Source organism: Protopterus annectens, chromosome 9.part0 (assembly GCF_019279795.1).
Source record: "Protopterus annectens isolate FY-2018-M chromosome 9.part0, PAN1.0, whole genome shotgun sequence".
Taxonomy (NCBI): domain Eukaryota; kingdom Metazoa; phylum Chordata; order Ceratodontiformes; family Protopteridae; genus Protopterus; species Protopterus annectens.
In genome coordinates this window covers 180996442-181012058 of record NC_056743.1, presented here as the reverse complement: position 1 = coordinate 181012058, position 15617 = coordinate 180996442, and the positions used below count along the sequence as shown (strand labels likewise).

The 15617-nt window shown below is 44.6% G+C and overlaps 1 protein-coding gene across 2 annotated transcripts in view; it reads right to left on the bottom strand.

Moving 5' to 3' along the window:
• Positions 1 to 15617, bottom strand: part of LOC122811120 (golgin subfamily B member 1-like) — a 2318314-nt gene that overhangs the window by 898072 nt on the left and 1404625 nt on the right. For both annotated transcript variants that reach the window (XM_044082720.1, XM_044082719.1), the window contains exon 16: positions 536 to 640. In XM_044082720.1, the coding sequence (XP_043938655.1) occupies positions 536 to 640 (105 nt within the window). The remainder of the gene's footprint in view (positions 1 to 535; positions 641 to 15617) is intronic.

The following is a 15617-nucleotide window of genomic DNA, read 5'->3' as shown; positions in this document are numbered from 1 at the left end:
CACTTCTATCCTGTCTACACTTTTGTTTCAACAACTGCCTTAATAATTTCTGTTATAATTGCTAAAAGTTTATTTTCTTTTTTTTTAATTTCCTGCTTCTCTTGAATGCCAAGATTTTCTCCCTTCATTAACTTGCTCAGATCTTCAAGTGTTCTAACAGTCTGTTCTTCTTCAGTTTATCACCTTATAAGTAAATGACACTTGGGCACAAAATGAAGCTTGAATTAGTAACTGTGAGGAAGCATCTGTGTAGTAAAACTCACTAAATAACTTCCAGAATGCAGTACATTTTGGGAAGCCATGCAACATCCAACAAATGTATAGTAGCTTATCTCCTTAAATCTGCCAGTGTAAAGACATCTTTTAATGTTGTTGCTGAAGCAAATATAGTATTTTTTAAATATATACACCAATATTAAAGTGTATATAAACTACACCTATAAGATCTCAAACACATTATAAACTTCTCTGAATTACATCAGAAATCAAAATGCATAACTAATTTCACAATGGACAAAAATATGCAGTGCATTACCTTTTCTTTGAGTAATGTTACTTTTTCATTCAACTCAGAAACTGTAACTTTCAAGGCAGCACATTCTGCTTCATACGCATCACGCTTCTTGGTAACTTCATCCAACTTAAAAGGATAATATAAAATCAACAGTTTCAGTGCATTTTGCTTTACTCATATGTACAATGCTAACAAAATAAAACTATACAGTTAAAGAATTACCTCCACTCATCAGTCAGAGAACAACTTAATGTACAATTTGTTTTAAATTAAACATGCCAACAAGAGGAATAAACTGTTTTGTCTTCGAGGACGCTAACCAAATAAGATTAGTTCATCAAAGAGCATACGCATAATGACATTCTGTGAAACAGAATAAACCAGAACACAAATGAAAGCATGGCTGTGTGAGGAACTCTCTGCTGCAGTCTTACTCCAAACACTGTGATTACCCACTGGGGGAAGTCAGTCTATCAGGCAAAATTCCAAAAGTATGTAAGTTAACACTTAAACATAAGATGTCATCTGAAAATTCAGCTGTAAGGAAAAAATAACCCTCACTATCTTCCATTCATTTGCTTGAACCTAGCAGCTCACCAGCAAATGTGCCTGAAGCCTTAATCTTAGAGTAAATGAGGAAAAACACAAAATACACTAAGCCATAAAATGTAATATATGTATACACTTCCTATAATCACAAAACCATAACACTACCATAAACCACCCCCATATCTTGTTGTCCAAAAGGGAAAAGTTATGGATCAGGACCTAACTAAAAGAAAACATTTACTCACCTATGCGAAGTGGTGGTAAAGGCTCTTCCTCTTCATAAATACTTCTGCCAAAAAGGCAGTCAGTAGGAGAGTCAATAAAGAGAGGAGAAGCTGAGGGGGATCTCCTACAACAACAGTGAGCCTTGTACTTTAACATCTAATAAAAGGGTGCGTTTTTCAGACAAATGTACTAAGTTCGTCATAAGAACCACTGTTGCAGTGTTACTCCTAGTACCAACTAACAAAAATGAGCAATGATTTTGACCTCAACCACAAGGAGGAGGCTAGAGCAACCCTTTCTTACACTGCTGCATCAAATCCTGCTCTATTTTCGACTGGATACCCAGTTATCTAATGCTTACAAAAGATACTGACAAGTCCAAGTGACAGCTTCACAGACACATTGTGCAAAGATATTCTTGAAGAAGACTACAGTAGCAGCTGCCACCAAAGCAGAATGCACCTTAATCCACCCATCCATCAATCCACTTAACCATCCACCCAACCAAGTTCTTTCTGTGCTACTACTGTAATGCAACTAGATACCTACTTGGAGAATGGCTGCCTGGAACCTAATCTCTCTCATATTCCTCATATGAAACACGCAAAATGTTGGTCAGACAGTCTAACATTTTTAGTTCTGCTAACGGGCTAAAATGTTGAGAATCCAGATGGGTTAGAGTTCACTCTCTTCAATCTCTAACACCCACCCTCAGGCATGAAAGAATGGTTTGCCCTTAGAGATGCTTTGTTCTTGTGGAAGAGTGTTGGGCTACCTACACATCAAGGCCTGCAGATCTGATTTCCAAGCTAAAATGATAGCTAAGGAGGCCTTCCAAGACAGAAACAATGCAAGATGCACAGGCAATCTCAAAAGGAGACAAAGCCAGGTTTTTAGTCAACAAATTTAATCTAGGCTAGATAGTAATCTTTTCTTAAATATATTTAAATCATCACATTAAGAAAAGAACCTGTAATAACAATATAGAATAGTTGTGTAAAATCTTACCATAACCATAGACATCCTTCTCTTCCATGTTGCAGTATTCTTACTGTGGGATCCTCCACCTTAGGCGACCTGAATGTCAGCTCCTATGCAAAAGCTCAAGCCTGGCTGCTACTAGTGTGTGGGACGTCACACGCAGAGCCATAAACCAGGGGCATTAAATGTGACGTCTGCATGCACAGACCTCAGACCTGACTGCCTAATTGGACAATAGTCTAGGCAGTGCCAAATGATGTCCTCTAGGCAGGTGAAATGTATCTGATTGCCCAGTGTGACCTTAGTCTAGGTAGTGCCCAATGATGCCCTCTAGACAGGTGAATGTAATGAGGGAGATAGGTGGGTGTGAAGGAATACTGCAAAATGGAAGAGAAGGACTTCTATGGTTAGGCAAGACTTTACATAGCTATTTTATGTCCTTCTATTCACATGTTGCAGTATTCTTACTGTGGGAGACTACCAAAGCTTAAGGAGGAGGAATGATGGAGGAAGGAGTAGCAGATTCTAGGAATCCTTGCAGGATTGCCCTTGCAAATCCTGTTCTGGCTCTGGAAATATGGTCCAGTTTCTAGTGTTTGCTGAAGGTATGTACGGAGGACTAAGTGACTGCCTCAAGGATAGAAGATGTACCCAGGCCTTTGAGGAAGGCCCGATAGGAAGCTACAGCTCTTGTATAGTGTGCACAGACCCCATGAAGCAATAGTTTTCCATGGTAGGAATAGCAGAAGCAGACAGTTTTCCTTATCCAAAAAGTACAGTTTTGTACCTACCATAAATGTAGATATCCCATAGATATGCAACGGCAGTCCTGACATATGGGTTGTCCTGCCTCAGGCAGCCCTTCGGTCGGCCGGATTCCAAAGTCTGGGTCCGGCGTTGGCTGATGTCGCCTCTTCCCCGACGTCAGAGCGGCTGGGGTATAAAAGCATCAGCCGACGCCATCTTCTTCAGTGTTTCTTGCCCCAGATGCCAGGTGCCCTCCAAGGAAGGCTAAATTTAGAGAATGGATAAAAATTCCAGACATGCACAACAGTAATAAACAGATACACCATAACAGATATCCCCAGCTAATTTGAAAAAGGGGGAGTGGACCCAAAAAAGAGGATTACAGAGGGGTAGGAGGGAGGGAAAACCTGACTGCAGTTGCATATCTATCGGACATCTACATTTATGGTAGGTACAAAACTGTACTATGTCCTTCAAGAATGCAACTGCAGTCCTGACATATGGGTTGAATACCATAGCCAAGCTGGGGGTGGTAGGATCTAAGATAAGGATGGTGTAGCTAAAATGCCCTGCAGGACTCTAGAAGCAAAGCCTGCTCGGGATCTGGAATATAAAGGCAGGTTGTAATGTTTGGAAAATGTATGCACGGAGCTCCATGTAGCAGCTTCTAGAATGTCCTTTGTAGCCACCCCTCTTAGAAAGGCTGTGGAGGTGGCTGTAGCTCTGGTGGAGTGTGGCCTGATATTGGCTGGCACACCTTTTCCATGGAAAGAGTAGCAGAATCTGTTGCAGTTTCCAATCCATTTTGAAATTGTTTGTTTGGAAATTGCCTTTCCTTGTACTCCAGCAGCGTAAGCTGCAAATAGTTGGTCAGACTTTCTGCTGGCCTTTGTTCTGTCCAAGAAGTAGCGCAATTGCCTGTGTATGTCCAAAGTGTGCAGAAGCTTTTCTCCTTTATTTTGAGGATTGGGAAAGAAAGTAGGCAGGTGAATTGCTTGATTTAGAGAAACCCTGGATATCACTTTTGGCATGAATGAAGGATTGGTTCTTAAAGAGACTCTGTCCTGATGGAAAATGAGAAATGGAGGTACTGCCATGAAGGCCTGTATCTCCGAGACTCTTCTTGCTGAAGTAATTGCCAACAGGAAAACTGTTTTCCAGGAGAGAAATTGCAATTCTGAAGATGCTGCTGGCTCAAAAGGAGGAAGAGTTAATTTTTCCAAGACGAAGTTGAGGTCTCATGCAGGCACTGGTGGTTTTCTTGGAGGTTTGATATTCTTTATCCCTCTTAGAAAATGTCTTAGCAAAGGATGTGAAAACACAGGTGGATCACAGTTGTATTTTGCTGAAATTGCTGAAGCGTGTATTTTTATGGAAGAATATGAAAGGCCATTGTGAAACATTTCTGCCAAGTATTCTAGTATCTGTGGGATGCTCATTACTGATGCATCCTGATCCTTGTTGGCATTCCAGATGTTGAATCTCTTCCATTTGGCTGAATAAGTTTTTCTGGTGGAAGGCCTGCGTGCTTCCAGTAAGATCTCTTGAACTTTTTTGGAGAGAGAGATATGGGGAGAAGTCATGGAACCCTCCAAGCTGTCAGTTGCAATGTTTGCAGGTTGGGATGAACAGTCCTGTAATTGTGCTGAGTTATAAGCAGAGGCCATTGAGGCAGGAGCCATGGCTTGGTGCGAGTTATGCTCCTTAGTAATGGATACCAGTGATGTCTTGGCCAGTCTGGAGCTATCAAAATGCCTTTTGGTTGTTCTGCTTTGATCTTCAGTAACACCTTGGTCATTAATGGTAGAGGTGGAAATGCATAGATTGTTAGAGAATTCCAGCTGAAGGAGAGAGCATCCATTCTCCAGGCTTGAGGATGGTGTGTCCTTGAGCAGAACTTCTTCAGATGATGATTGAGGTGTGAGGCAAAGAGATCTATGTCCGGCCTTCCCCATGCATGAGTTATTTGTGAAAAAATGTCTGGATGCAACATCCATTCGTGCGGGTCCATAATGTTTCTGCTTGGACTGTCCGCCAGAACATTGTCCTTGCCTGGGACAAACTGGGATTGCAACTGTATGTTCAGTTTCAGGGACTTTTCCCAAAGAGTCATTGTTAGTCTGCAGAGGGGTAAGAATGGGTGCCTCCCTGTTTGTTTATGTACCACATAACAGTGGTGTTGTCTGTCTTTATTAGCAGATGACCTTGCTGAAGAAATTTTCCAAAGGCCTCGATTGCATGAATCACTGCCAACATCTCTTTTTGATTGATGTGCAGATGCAATTCTCGGGGTGCCCATTGCCCTTGAATGCATCTGCCCTCCATGTGCGCCCCATCCATGATCTGAGGCATCTGTTGTAATGGTTTGGCTTGCTTGAGGTTTGTTGAAAGACATGCCTTTGTTTAGCTGGCTTGCTTGTGCCCACCACAAAAATTCCTTTTGTAGACATGGAATGAGTGGAGTAATTGCTTCTAAGTTGTGGCTGTGTTGAGACCATAAACTTTTTAGGTACCATTGTAGTTTTCTCATGTGTAGTCTTGCCAGTGGAATCAGAAGAATGCAAGATGCCATGAAACCCAGGGCCTGCAGGATTTTCCTTGCAGTCATCTGGGTGTGCTTTGCTAGGCTTTTGAAGTAATCTGGTAATTGCTCTTGTTTTTCTTCTGTGAGGAAAGCCATTTGTGAGTTTGTGTCCAGTTTGGCTTCTAGAAAAATTATTTGTTGGGATGGCAGTAGTCTTGATTTTTGAATGTTGACTGTGTATCCCAAAGCCTGTAGTAAGTGAATGACATAGTCCAAGTTTCTTATCAAGGCTTGCTTGCTGTCCGCTTGTATAAGGCAGTCGTCCAGGTAAGGGTATATTTGTATCCCCTGAAGTCTGCAATGTGCAATTACTGATGCCAGGCATTTCGTGAATACTCTGGGCAGTAGATAAGCCAAAGGCAATGCTGAGAATTGATAATGCTCTGACCCTGCAAGAAATCTGAGGTATCTTCTGCAGCTGTGTCTGATTGGGACATGCAGGTATGCCTCCTTGAGGTCCAGAGTAACCAGCTAAGACCCCTTGCCCAGCATGGGAAGAAGTTGCTGTAACGTCAGCATTTTGAATTTTGGCACAATGAGAAAAGTGTTTAGAGCGGACAAGTCCAGTATAGGTCTCCATTGCTTTTCTTTTCTTGGAACAAGGAACAGTCTTGAGTAGAATCCCTGGCCTTGTTCCTGAGGAGGAACCTTTTCTATTGCTTTTATTTGTAGCAGCTTTGAATCTTGTATGAGTGCCTCTGCCCTTTGATTTTGTGGCAGGTTTGGCATGCCTTGTCTTGTTGGTAAGATATGGAAGTGGAACCTGTAACCTTTGTCTATTATGTCCAAAATCCATTTGTCCTTTGTAAAAACGTGCCATTTTTTTGAAAATAAAGATAATTTTCCGCCTAAAGGTGCTTCTCTTTGAGCCTTGGTCGGCGGTGTCAAAGTCAAGTCATTGTGATTGTCCCTGTGGAGCAGTAGAAGTCCCTGCGCCACTTCTCTGATTAGTTGGTTGCCATTGGCGGCCCCTATAGGAGCCTCGGTATTGCCCTCTACCTCGAGCACGCCTGTTTTTCCCCCTTTGGAACTTGTCAGTGTCTGGAAAGGACCAATTCTTCGAAGGCCAATTCCTACTGAACCTTGGTGGCTGAACCTGGAGGAAATCTTTGACTGTTTGTACTGATTTAGCCTTTTCCTCAATTGATTTCAACACACCCTGTGCATTAGCACCAAATAGCTTGTCTTTTTTCAGAGGTGCGTCTAGAAGCTTTACTTTAACATGATCTGGCAATGTCTGTTCTTTCAACCAAGCATGTCTACGTATGACAGCCCCTGTCATAGCTGCCCTACATGAAGCTTCCAATGCATCATAACCACACTGAAGAAAATGATTGCTAACCTGCTGAGTATTATGAACCAAATCCTGCAAGGCCTTTCTGTCTAAAGGCTCAGGAGAGGCTAACTTTTTCTGCAAATCATCCATCAAGAAATCCTGATACTGAAACATATGAAAAAGACAGTTAAGTGCCCTCATGGCAAGGGTGGATGAGGTATAAACTTTTTTACCCCACCTCTCCAGGGACCTAGATTCCCTGTCTGCGGGCAAAGGATTTTTGGCAGTGGAAGTGGCCACTCCTTTGGGGCCCTGTGAAATAGTTTCTAGATCCACAGAGTGGGCCTTAAAGAGATGTTTATGAGTTTCAGGAACCCTGTAATATCTGTCTGGCTTGACAGGAGCAGGAGGGAGAGAATCAGGAGAAGTACTGGAGTCTGAGAACACATCATCCAATACATCTAACACTGGGGGTATAGGCTAAAGGCCTGTGCTGGGGTAACTTAAGGAAAGTCCGAAGCCTTTTCCTGGAGTCGGAGAAATCCTGGCCCTGCCACTGAAAATGCTCTCTCATGGAGTGGAGAATTTCCCCGAAAGAAATATCCTCAGGAGGAGAGGCAGAGGGAATGGATTCATCAGCATCAGAATCCTCGTAGGCCGGGAAGGATTCTTCCTGGGAATCTGAATGGCCTGACTCACCAGAGGCTTCATCTGAGGAAAGGGAATCTGCCTGCTCAACCCTAGGCCTTTTGTCTGAAGGCGGCTGAGAACCTCTGTCTGGGTGAGCCTGAGAGCCCCTGATTAAAGAAATTAGATCTGCAGCTAAAGTCATGATCTGTTTATCAGAAGTGGGACCCTGTGAAAAAGATTTAGGAGGGTGAGACTTAGCCTGGCTGGCAGCCTTAGCACGTGTGTAGGCATTGATGGACATAGACACAGGAGGCCTAGCTGCCCCACGTGCTGGAGTAACTTTGTCCACCGGTATGGTGTCAGGCAAATCTTGGGCTTCGGTTTCAGGAGGAAAATCAACAACCGGCACCGGGGGACCGAAGTGTGCGGTAAAGCGGTGTCGTCGGCCTGGAGCGGTTGAATTACCGCCTCCGAAGAGACCGATGCACTCGTGGTAGGCTTTAGCGTGGTGTCGGTGGAAGTCGCGGGCCGCGAATGTCGGTCCCGGTCCTTCCGTTTTTTGGAAATATGTGCTGTTGGTAGTTCCGACGGCATGATATAGGAGTAATTTTCCCCAAAAAAGTCTTCAGCAAATTCTGCCCGGCGCCTAAGTGTGCGCTTATTGAAGCAAGCACAGGCAGCACAGGCCGAGACGTCATGGTCTGGGCCGAGGCAGTAAGAATGGAAGTCCTTATGAGGTATTTGTTTACCACAAGACAAGCAATTATTAACTTTTGCAGTTTTATCTGATATCGGCTGAGGCAAGAAAAGGTTCCCCAACGGGGTACTTAGCTTTTTGATGACTTTGGATCTGAAAACACAGGAGCTGGCCGACCGGCACTTGCGAACTGCTTCTGCTACGGGCACCGCGCGGCAAGAAAGAATGAAGAAGATGGCGTCGGCTGATGCTTTTATACCCCAGCCGCTCTGACGTCAGGGAAAAGGCGACATCAGCCGACGCCGGACCCAGACTTTGGAATCCGGCCGACCGAAGGGCTGCCTGAGGCAGGACAACCCATATGTCAGGACTGCAGTTGCATTCTTGAAGGACATGGAGATAGATTGTTTGGATACCGCCTTGCTTAGGGCCCTGGGATGAAAGGACACAATGAGTTGACTAGACTTTCTGATGGTCTTAGTTTTGTCCAAATAGAACCTTAACTGCCCATGGATATCAAGGGTGTGTAGTACTCTCTTACTGCCATTTTTAGGAGAGGGAAAGAAGGTGGGTAAATGAATAGACTGATTTAATGACTGCTCACTGACCACTTTGGGTATGAAGGAAGGGTTGGTGCACGGGGTCACCCTATCTTTGTGGAAGACAGCATCGAGTGGGGATGCCATAATCACCTGTAATTCTGAAACCCTTCTGACTGAGGTAAGGGCTACCAGTAGGACTGTCTTCCATATGCACATCTGCAGGGAGGCAAAGGTGGCTGGCTCGAATGGGGCAAGTGTAAGTTTTTCTAGAAAATAATTTAGGTCCCAAGGAGGAGGTATATGTTTCTTTGGTGGCCTAATATGCAGTACCCCTTTTAGGAAAAGCTTAACATCCAACCTGAAGAGTAAAGGAGGGTCCAGAGGTAAGCAGGCAGAGACAGCAGATAAGTGAACCTTCACTGAAGAATATAAAAAGGTCTGATTTTATGAGCTCACACACACAGGCTAAGACAAGGGGAACATCCACTTAAAAGGAGTCCCTCTGCCTTTGAAAACGCCATTTGAAAAACCTTTCCCATTTGGAAATGTAGGCTCTCCTGGTACTGGGTTTCCTGGCCTCCTGCAGGACAGGTAAGTCCTCGGTGTAGCCATATCTGAAAGGAATTAAAAGTTCATCACCCAGAGGGTTAGGCAAACCATCTCCAGGGGTGAGTGTATGAGAGATCCCTTCTGTTGTGTGGGCAGGTCTACCTTGTGAGGCAACTTGTGGTGACTGCCCTGGGCAACAGTTTGAAAAGGGGGTAACCAATGCTGCCTTGGCCAACAGGGAGTCACGAGCAAGATTTTTGGCATGTTCCTCTTGATTTTTAGAGCAACTTTCTGAATGAGAGGGAAGGGAGGAAAAGCATACAGAAACAGTCCCTTCCATGAGATGGTGAAGGTGTCCACTCTCCAAGCTAGTGGAGAGGGATCCCTGGCACAGAAGGTTTTCAATGGTCTGTTCTGGGGGGTGGCAAATAGATCTATTTGAGGTGTGCCCCACTGGTGGACAATGTCTAGGAATACATCTCTGTTCAACATCCACTCGTGATATAGAGAGAACGATCTGCTGACAGCATCTGCCTGATGGCTGTCCTGGGATGGAATGTAGACTGCCTGCAGTGATATATCATTCAGAGAGGATAATTCCCAAACTTGCACTGCTAGCCTGTAGAGCAGGTATGTTTATGTACCACATTACAGTGGTGTTTGTCCGTGAAGATTTTTAGGGGGTCTGGCTGCATGACGGGAGAAAGACCTGCAGGGAAAGGTGGACTGTAGTCATCTTCCTTACACTGATGTGCTTTCTCTGGAGGGATGGCGCCCACAGGGCTTGCACCTTGAGGTGCTCTCCAGCCTAGATGAGGCATCTGTGTGCATTAGTTGTGTAGGCGGGGGGGGGGGGGTTGTATTGTTCCTGCTGAATCCACCACATCAATTCTAAGTATGGAAGGAAGGGTACCTGAAAGCCAAGTGGGTGGCTGTGTTGAGACCACACATTCTTCAAGTACCACTGTAATTTCCTCATGTGTAACCTGGCTAGTGGCAGCATAGGAATAGTGGCTGCCATAATACCTAGGAGGCGCATGACTTACCTGGCTGAGAGATTGTTGAAAAGAAGAAAGTCCTGGAAGCGGCTGATCAGGGAGGTTACCTTGTCCTGAGGGAGGAAGACCTTAACCAGGTCAGTCCTTGTCCTGTATCCCAGGAAGATTTTGTCCTGTGCTGGGGAGAGGGATGATTTTGTGAGGCTGAGTGTAAATCCCAACCTCTGGAGCAGTGACATGGAGAACTGCAGGTGGTTTCTGTGTGCGCCTTCTCCTTCTGCAAGGATGAGGATGTCATCTAGGTAGGGGTATATCTGGATGGTCTTGGTCCTGCAGTAAGCTACTGCTGGGGCTAGGCACTTTGTGAAGACTCTTGGTGCAGTGCAAAAACCAAATGGCAGGGCAGTAAATTGAAAGTGTGAACAGGACCCAGTAAAGCGTGGGAACTTCCTGTGGTTTGGGTGAATAGGGATGTGGAGTTAAGCCTCCTTCAAGTCCAAAGTGGCCATGAAAGCCTTGGGTGGCAATAGTGGGAGAAGGTTTTGAAGGGATAGCATTCTGAAGGAAGGGACCTTCAGGAAGAGGTTTAGGAAGAACAGATCCAGGATGGTCCTCCAAGGGCCGTCCGTTTTTGGTACCAGGAATAACCTGGAGTAGAATCCTTTTCCTTCTTGGCCTGTGGGGGACGGGTTCCGTGGCCCCCTGAGCGAGAAGGTCTTGTATAATCTGTGGGATTAGGTGTAGCTGGTTCTTGGGAGGGAACAGGATGCCTAGTGGAAAGGGTTTTCCTGCCAAGACATGAAGTATCCTTTTTCCACTATTACCGGTACCCAGCGGTCTGAAGTGACTTCTTCCAAGACGGGGAGACAGTGAGAGAGGCAGGATAAGAGGGGAAGGTGGCTGAGGCAGTCATGCATTATTATTTCTGTCCTGAAAGGACTGCCTCCTAGGGGAGGTTGGCCTCCTGGACCCTTTTCTATGTCTGGAAGAGGTAGATGCGGCTGGGGTGGGAGCTCTCCTGACAAAGGAGATCTTTACAGGGTAATTCTTATAAAATTTAGGTACTCGGGAGACCAGTGTTTCAGGTCTTGGAGTTCCTTACTCTTCTCCTGGAGGCTTTTAAACAGATCAGCAGACTGTTTTCTAAACAGGAATTTATTATCCAGGGGTAAGCCCAAAATTTTGGTCTTAAAGTCTTCGGGCAGGGGCTGTAGTCAAAGCCATGAATATCTACGTAAAACAGAAGCTGACACAGCAGATCTTGCTGAGATCTCATCTGCATCACATCTGCATTTACTGAGTGTCTGGCTACCTGACATGCCAGGGACAGCTGAGAGACCAAATCTAGGGCATATCTGATCATGTGGGTCTGGTAATTACCTGCCTTAAATGCTAGAGTAGAGGAAGTATACATCTTCTTCCCCAGCCTGCCCATTGTCTTGCTATCCTTATCTGAAGGCAAGAGTGAGGAGGAAGGAATGAGTCCGGACCGCTTGTCAGGGGCTACTGCTATAACTGCAGGGTCCGCCAAAGGGGGCTTTATCAGGAATTTTTACTCTTCAGGGACCTTATAAAAACAGGTCTCTTTGGAGCTGGAGGTTGTGAATCAGGAGTATTTGAGGCTGATGCAAATACATCCAGGTATGCTGGAATCACAGGAGGAACAGCAGATGGGGAGGGTGATTCCACCGGGAGCAACTCAAAATATCTTTTCTAAATTACATTCATCTGAGCAGTATCCCACTTAAGGTACTGCCTCATTTTAGTAACAGTTTCCCCAAAAGTAATATCCTCAGGGGGGAGTCTCCCTTAATGGAGTCCTCATCCGGGGAGTAGTACTCCAAGGGAGAAGCTATTTGACAGGAGTAAGTAACTGACTCATCAGATGGATAGAGGTAGCTGAGGCTGGCCTGGGGCTTAGCACAGGCAATGTGGTTGCTGTGGATGCCGAGGGCCTAAGGGCCAAGAAGGCCTCAAGCAAGGACTGGGAAAAGGACTGCCAGTCTGGTTGTTCCTCAGAAGGAGCAGATAAGTGTTTAGTTTTTTGTTTCTTTTTTAGAGGAGTTGATTTGGTAGAAGCTGAAGGCCTAGATTCAGGGGTCTGGCCTAAGGGTGAAGTTTCTTATCTCTGAATCATAGATGGGTGTCCGGTGGAGCCTGGTTCCCCCTCGCCGTCAGCAGTAGCCGACGTTTGAATAACCTCCGAGGACGTGCCTACCGGTACTTCAAAAGCGGTTTCTTCGATGGTAGTCGCTGAAGTTGCCGGTTCTGGCAGGCATTCCTCAACCCCTTAATCGGTGGTAGGCAGGGAGTCCGATGCCTGCGGAGTAGAAGTGGTAGGCTGAGAATCTTTGGCCTTCTTTTTAGGCAGCTCTGTCTTGACAGCTGACTCCAGATCCATTCGTAAAGCTAGCCTTCTTAACCTTTGGCTATCTAGGTAAAATTGAGGTCTGAAAGACGACTTCGGAGAGTTTGGAGAATGAATGATTGGCAGATACTATAGTAGTAGTATGATCATGTTCTCAGCCTAAACAGAACAAACAAACTTCATGGCAGTCTTTGCGCGGAATTTGACGTCCGCACCTACATTTCCCCCTCCTAGTGGACATGGGCTAAGAAAAAGCAACAACCAAAGCTCAAGCAATAACAATAATAAAGTTTTCCAACAAGGTACTTAACTTTAGACATCCTGAAGACAGCGGAGCAAAGCGATCAATATGACTTTAGACTGTGGCAGAAAAGGTCTGAGGTCTGTGCATGCAGACGTCACATTTAAGGCCCCTGGTTTATGGCCCTAAGTGTGACGTCCCATGCATTAGTAGCAACCAGGCTTGAGCTTTTGCACAGGAGCAGACGTTCGGGTTGCCTGAGGTGGAGGATCCCACAGTAAGAATACTGCAACATGAGAATAGAAGGACATCTTGTAAAACTACAATCCACTCTGCTACAGGCCCCATGAAGGCTCAGTGTCTCTCCAACCTAACACCACTCTTAAGTATTCAACTCCGGTACCACCTTTAACATTCCTATAAGAAAAGTGCAGTCCGGGTCTGAACTGTCTGCAAACAGCTACAGTTAACTTTGAACCTAACACCACTCTTAAGTATTCAACTCCGGTACCACCTTTAACATTCCTATAAGAAAAGTGCAGTCCGGGTCTGAACTGTCTGCAAACAGCTACAGTTAACTTTGAACCTAACACCACTCTTAAGTATTCAACTCCGGTACCACCTTTAACATTCCTATAAGAAAAGTGCAGTCCGGGTCTGAACTGTCTGCAAACAGCTACAGTTAACTTTGAGTATGTGTCTAACTGTTTGAGCCAATCTTCATTTTCCCCTGGAGAGCACTGTGCTTTGGATGTAAGCAGACCCCACCACACACACACACACACATCTTCCACTTTCTCTTATTCCCTTCTGTTAGCAAATAGTATCAATAACTGATCAATACTATGTGTTTGTTCATTTAAACTATACCACAGTAGCCTACTGATACAAGGTTATCCTGGTTTTCCACCTGAGAAATTAAGACAAGACTTACAGTTTCAGAGCAGTCCTTGGTCAATTGTGATTGTTCTTAACACATACTTGTCTTGCTTTGGCTCATTAGCAGCAGTACAAAGAACTGCCTGCTCACACCCTTGTTCTCCCTCCCTTCCCTGTTTATTACCTTAAGACAATCCCAGAGTTAATAAATATTACCTGTGGCAGGCACCATTTGTAAAACTACAATCCACTCTGCTACAGGCCCCATGAAGGCTCAGTGTCTCTCCAGTAAGTGTTTTACAACTGTAAATGCCTATTTATGTTGAATTGTATTAGACATTTTACAACTGTATATGTTTATGTTGAATTTCAAGCCTGTACTCCAATCTGCTTACTTACACTATCAGACTATTTACCCCACTCATAGGACCAAAAACTGGGACTGGGTTAGCCCGCTCACACGCTCGGGCTCGCTTTCTCCCTCCCTGCCCCTTATCCCACCCGCCCCCACTGTGTCTACATTTATAGCCACTAGGCCACACCCCTACTTCCTCTCCAACCTACACAACTTCCTCTCCAATTTCCTCCCCCCCACCACTTCACTGTTTAACCACTACTATTCCTCTGAAGCACATTGACCCCACCCATTGATGACATATAACATGTCTATAAATAATTATAAACTCCTTCCTCTTATCTTACCACTCTTAATTCTGCCATACTTTCTTACTAGCTATTAAAATCTCACATTCGTAGGTTTCTCTTATCCAAAATGCCAAACCAAGACCCCCCTACCTCCACTGATCATGGAACTTGCCCACTGCTACACTACCCCAAAAATTATAAATTCCAACCACTTGCTTCTAAAAAAAACACTCCAATCAACACCAAAATCCAAATATGAACTAAAACTACTATTCAAAGTTATTAGACTACTAGCGTATCTAAGAAAATCATAACCAAAGATGGGGACATCCATCCTAATCCAGGCCCAACCTTAACTCAAAATCCTACCAGCCCACCACTCTCCCACCGACTGATCAACTCCCTCCTAATATGCCACTTAAACATTAGAAGCCTAAACAATAAGATACATAGCCTGCATGCTGTACTAGCTACATACCTCCCCAACATAATGTGTCTATCTGAAACATGGCTCCGGCCATCAACCAAAGACAATGAGATCCTGCCTCCTGGTTACAATATACTTAGGGCAGATAGAGTAAAGAAAAGAGGAGGTGGAATAGCTGTCTTATATAATAGCACACTTAACATCATAACTAACCCTATACAACCACCCCAGGTCTCTAACGCTGAAATACTAGCTCTAAAAATTCTACTAAATAATCATAAGGGCATTAACCTAATTGTCACCTATATTCCCCCTGGGAACAATGTAGAAACACTACAGGTCATTCTACATTGGATAGCCAACAACTACCCTCAAGAAACCATTGTCCTGGGATGTTAATATTGACTGGAACCAATGCACAGCACAGTCCAACCCCATCCCTGTTAACCTACATGGATTCTCTCAGATAATATAATCTACCACACGTACAGGTAACAATAACCAAAAAGAGAGTATACTAGACTGGATACTCACCAACAGTCATCCCCAGAACTATATGTCTGGAACTCTCCCTAATGATCTTAGTGATCACCTGCTCACATACATCATGAAAGACAAAATTAATTGTACAAGCTTACCTTTTTATAGGTCTATCAGATCCAAGAAAAACTTTGACCCAACTAAATTTCAACTTGAACTCAAATCATGTAACTGGACAAAACTAAAGTTCCTTCCCGTTGATGAAGCAGTGTCATCATTTAACAA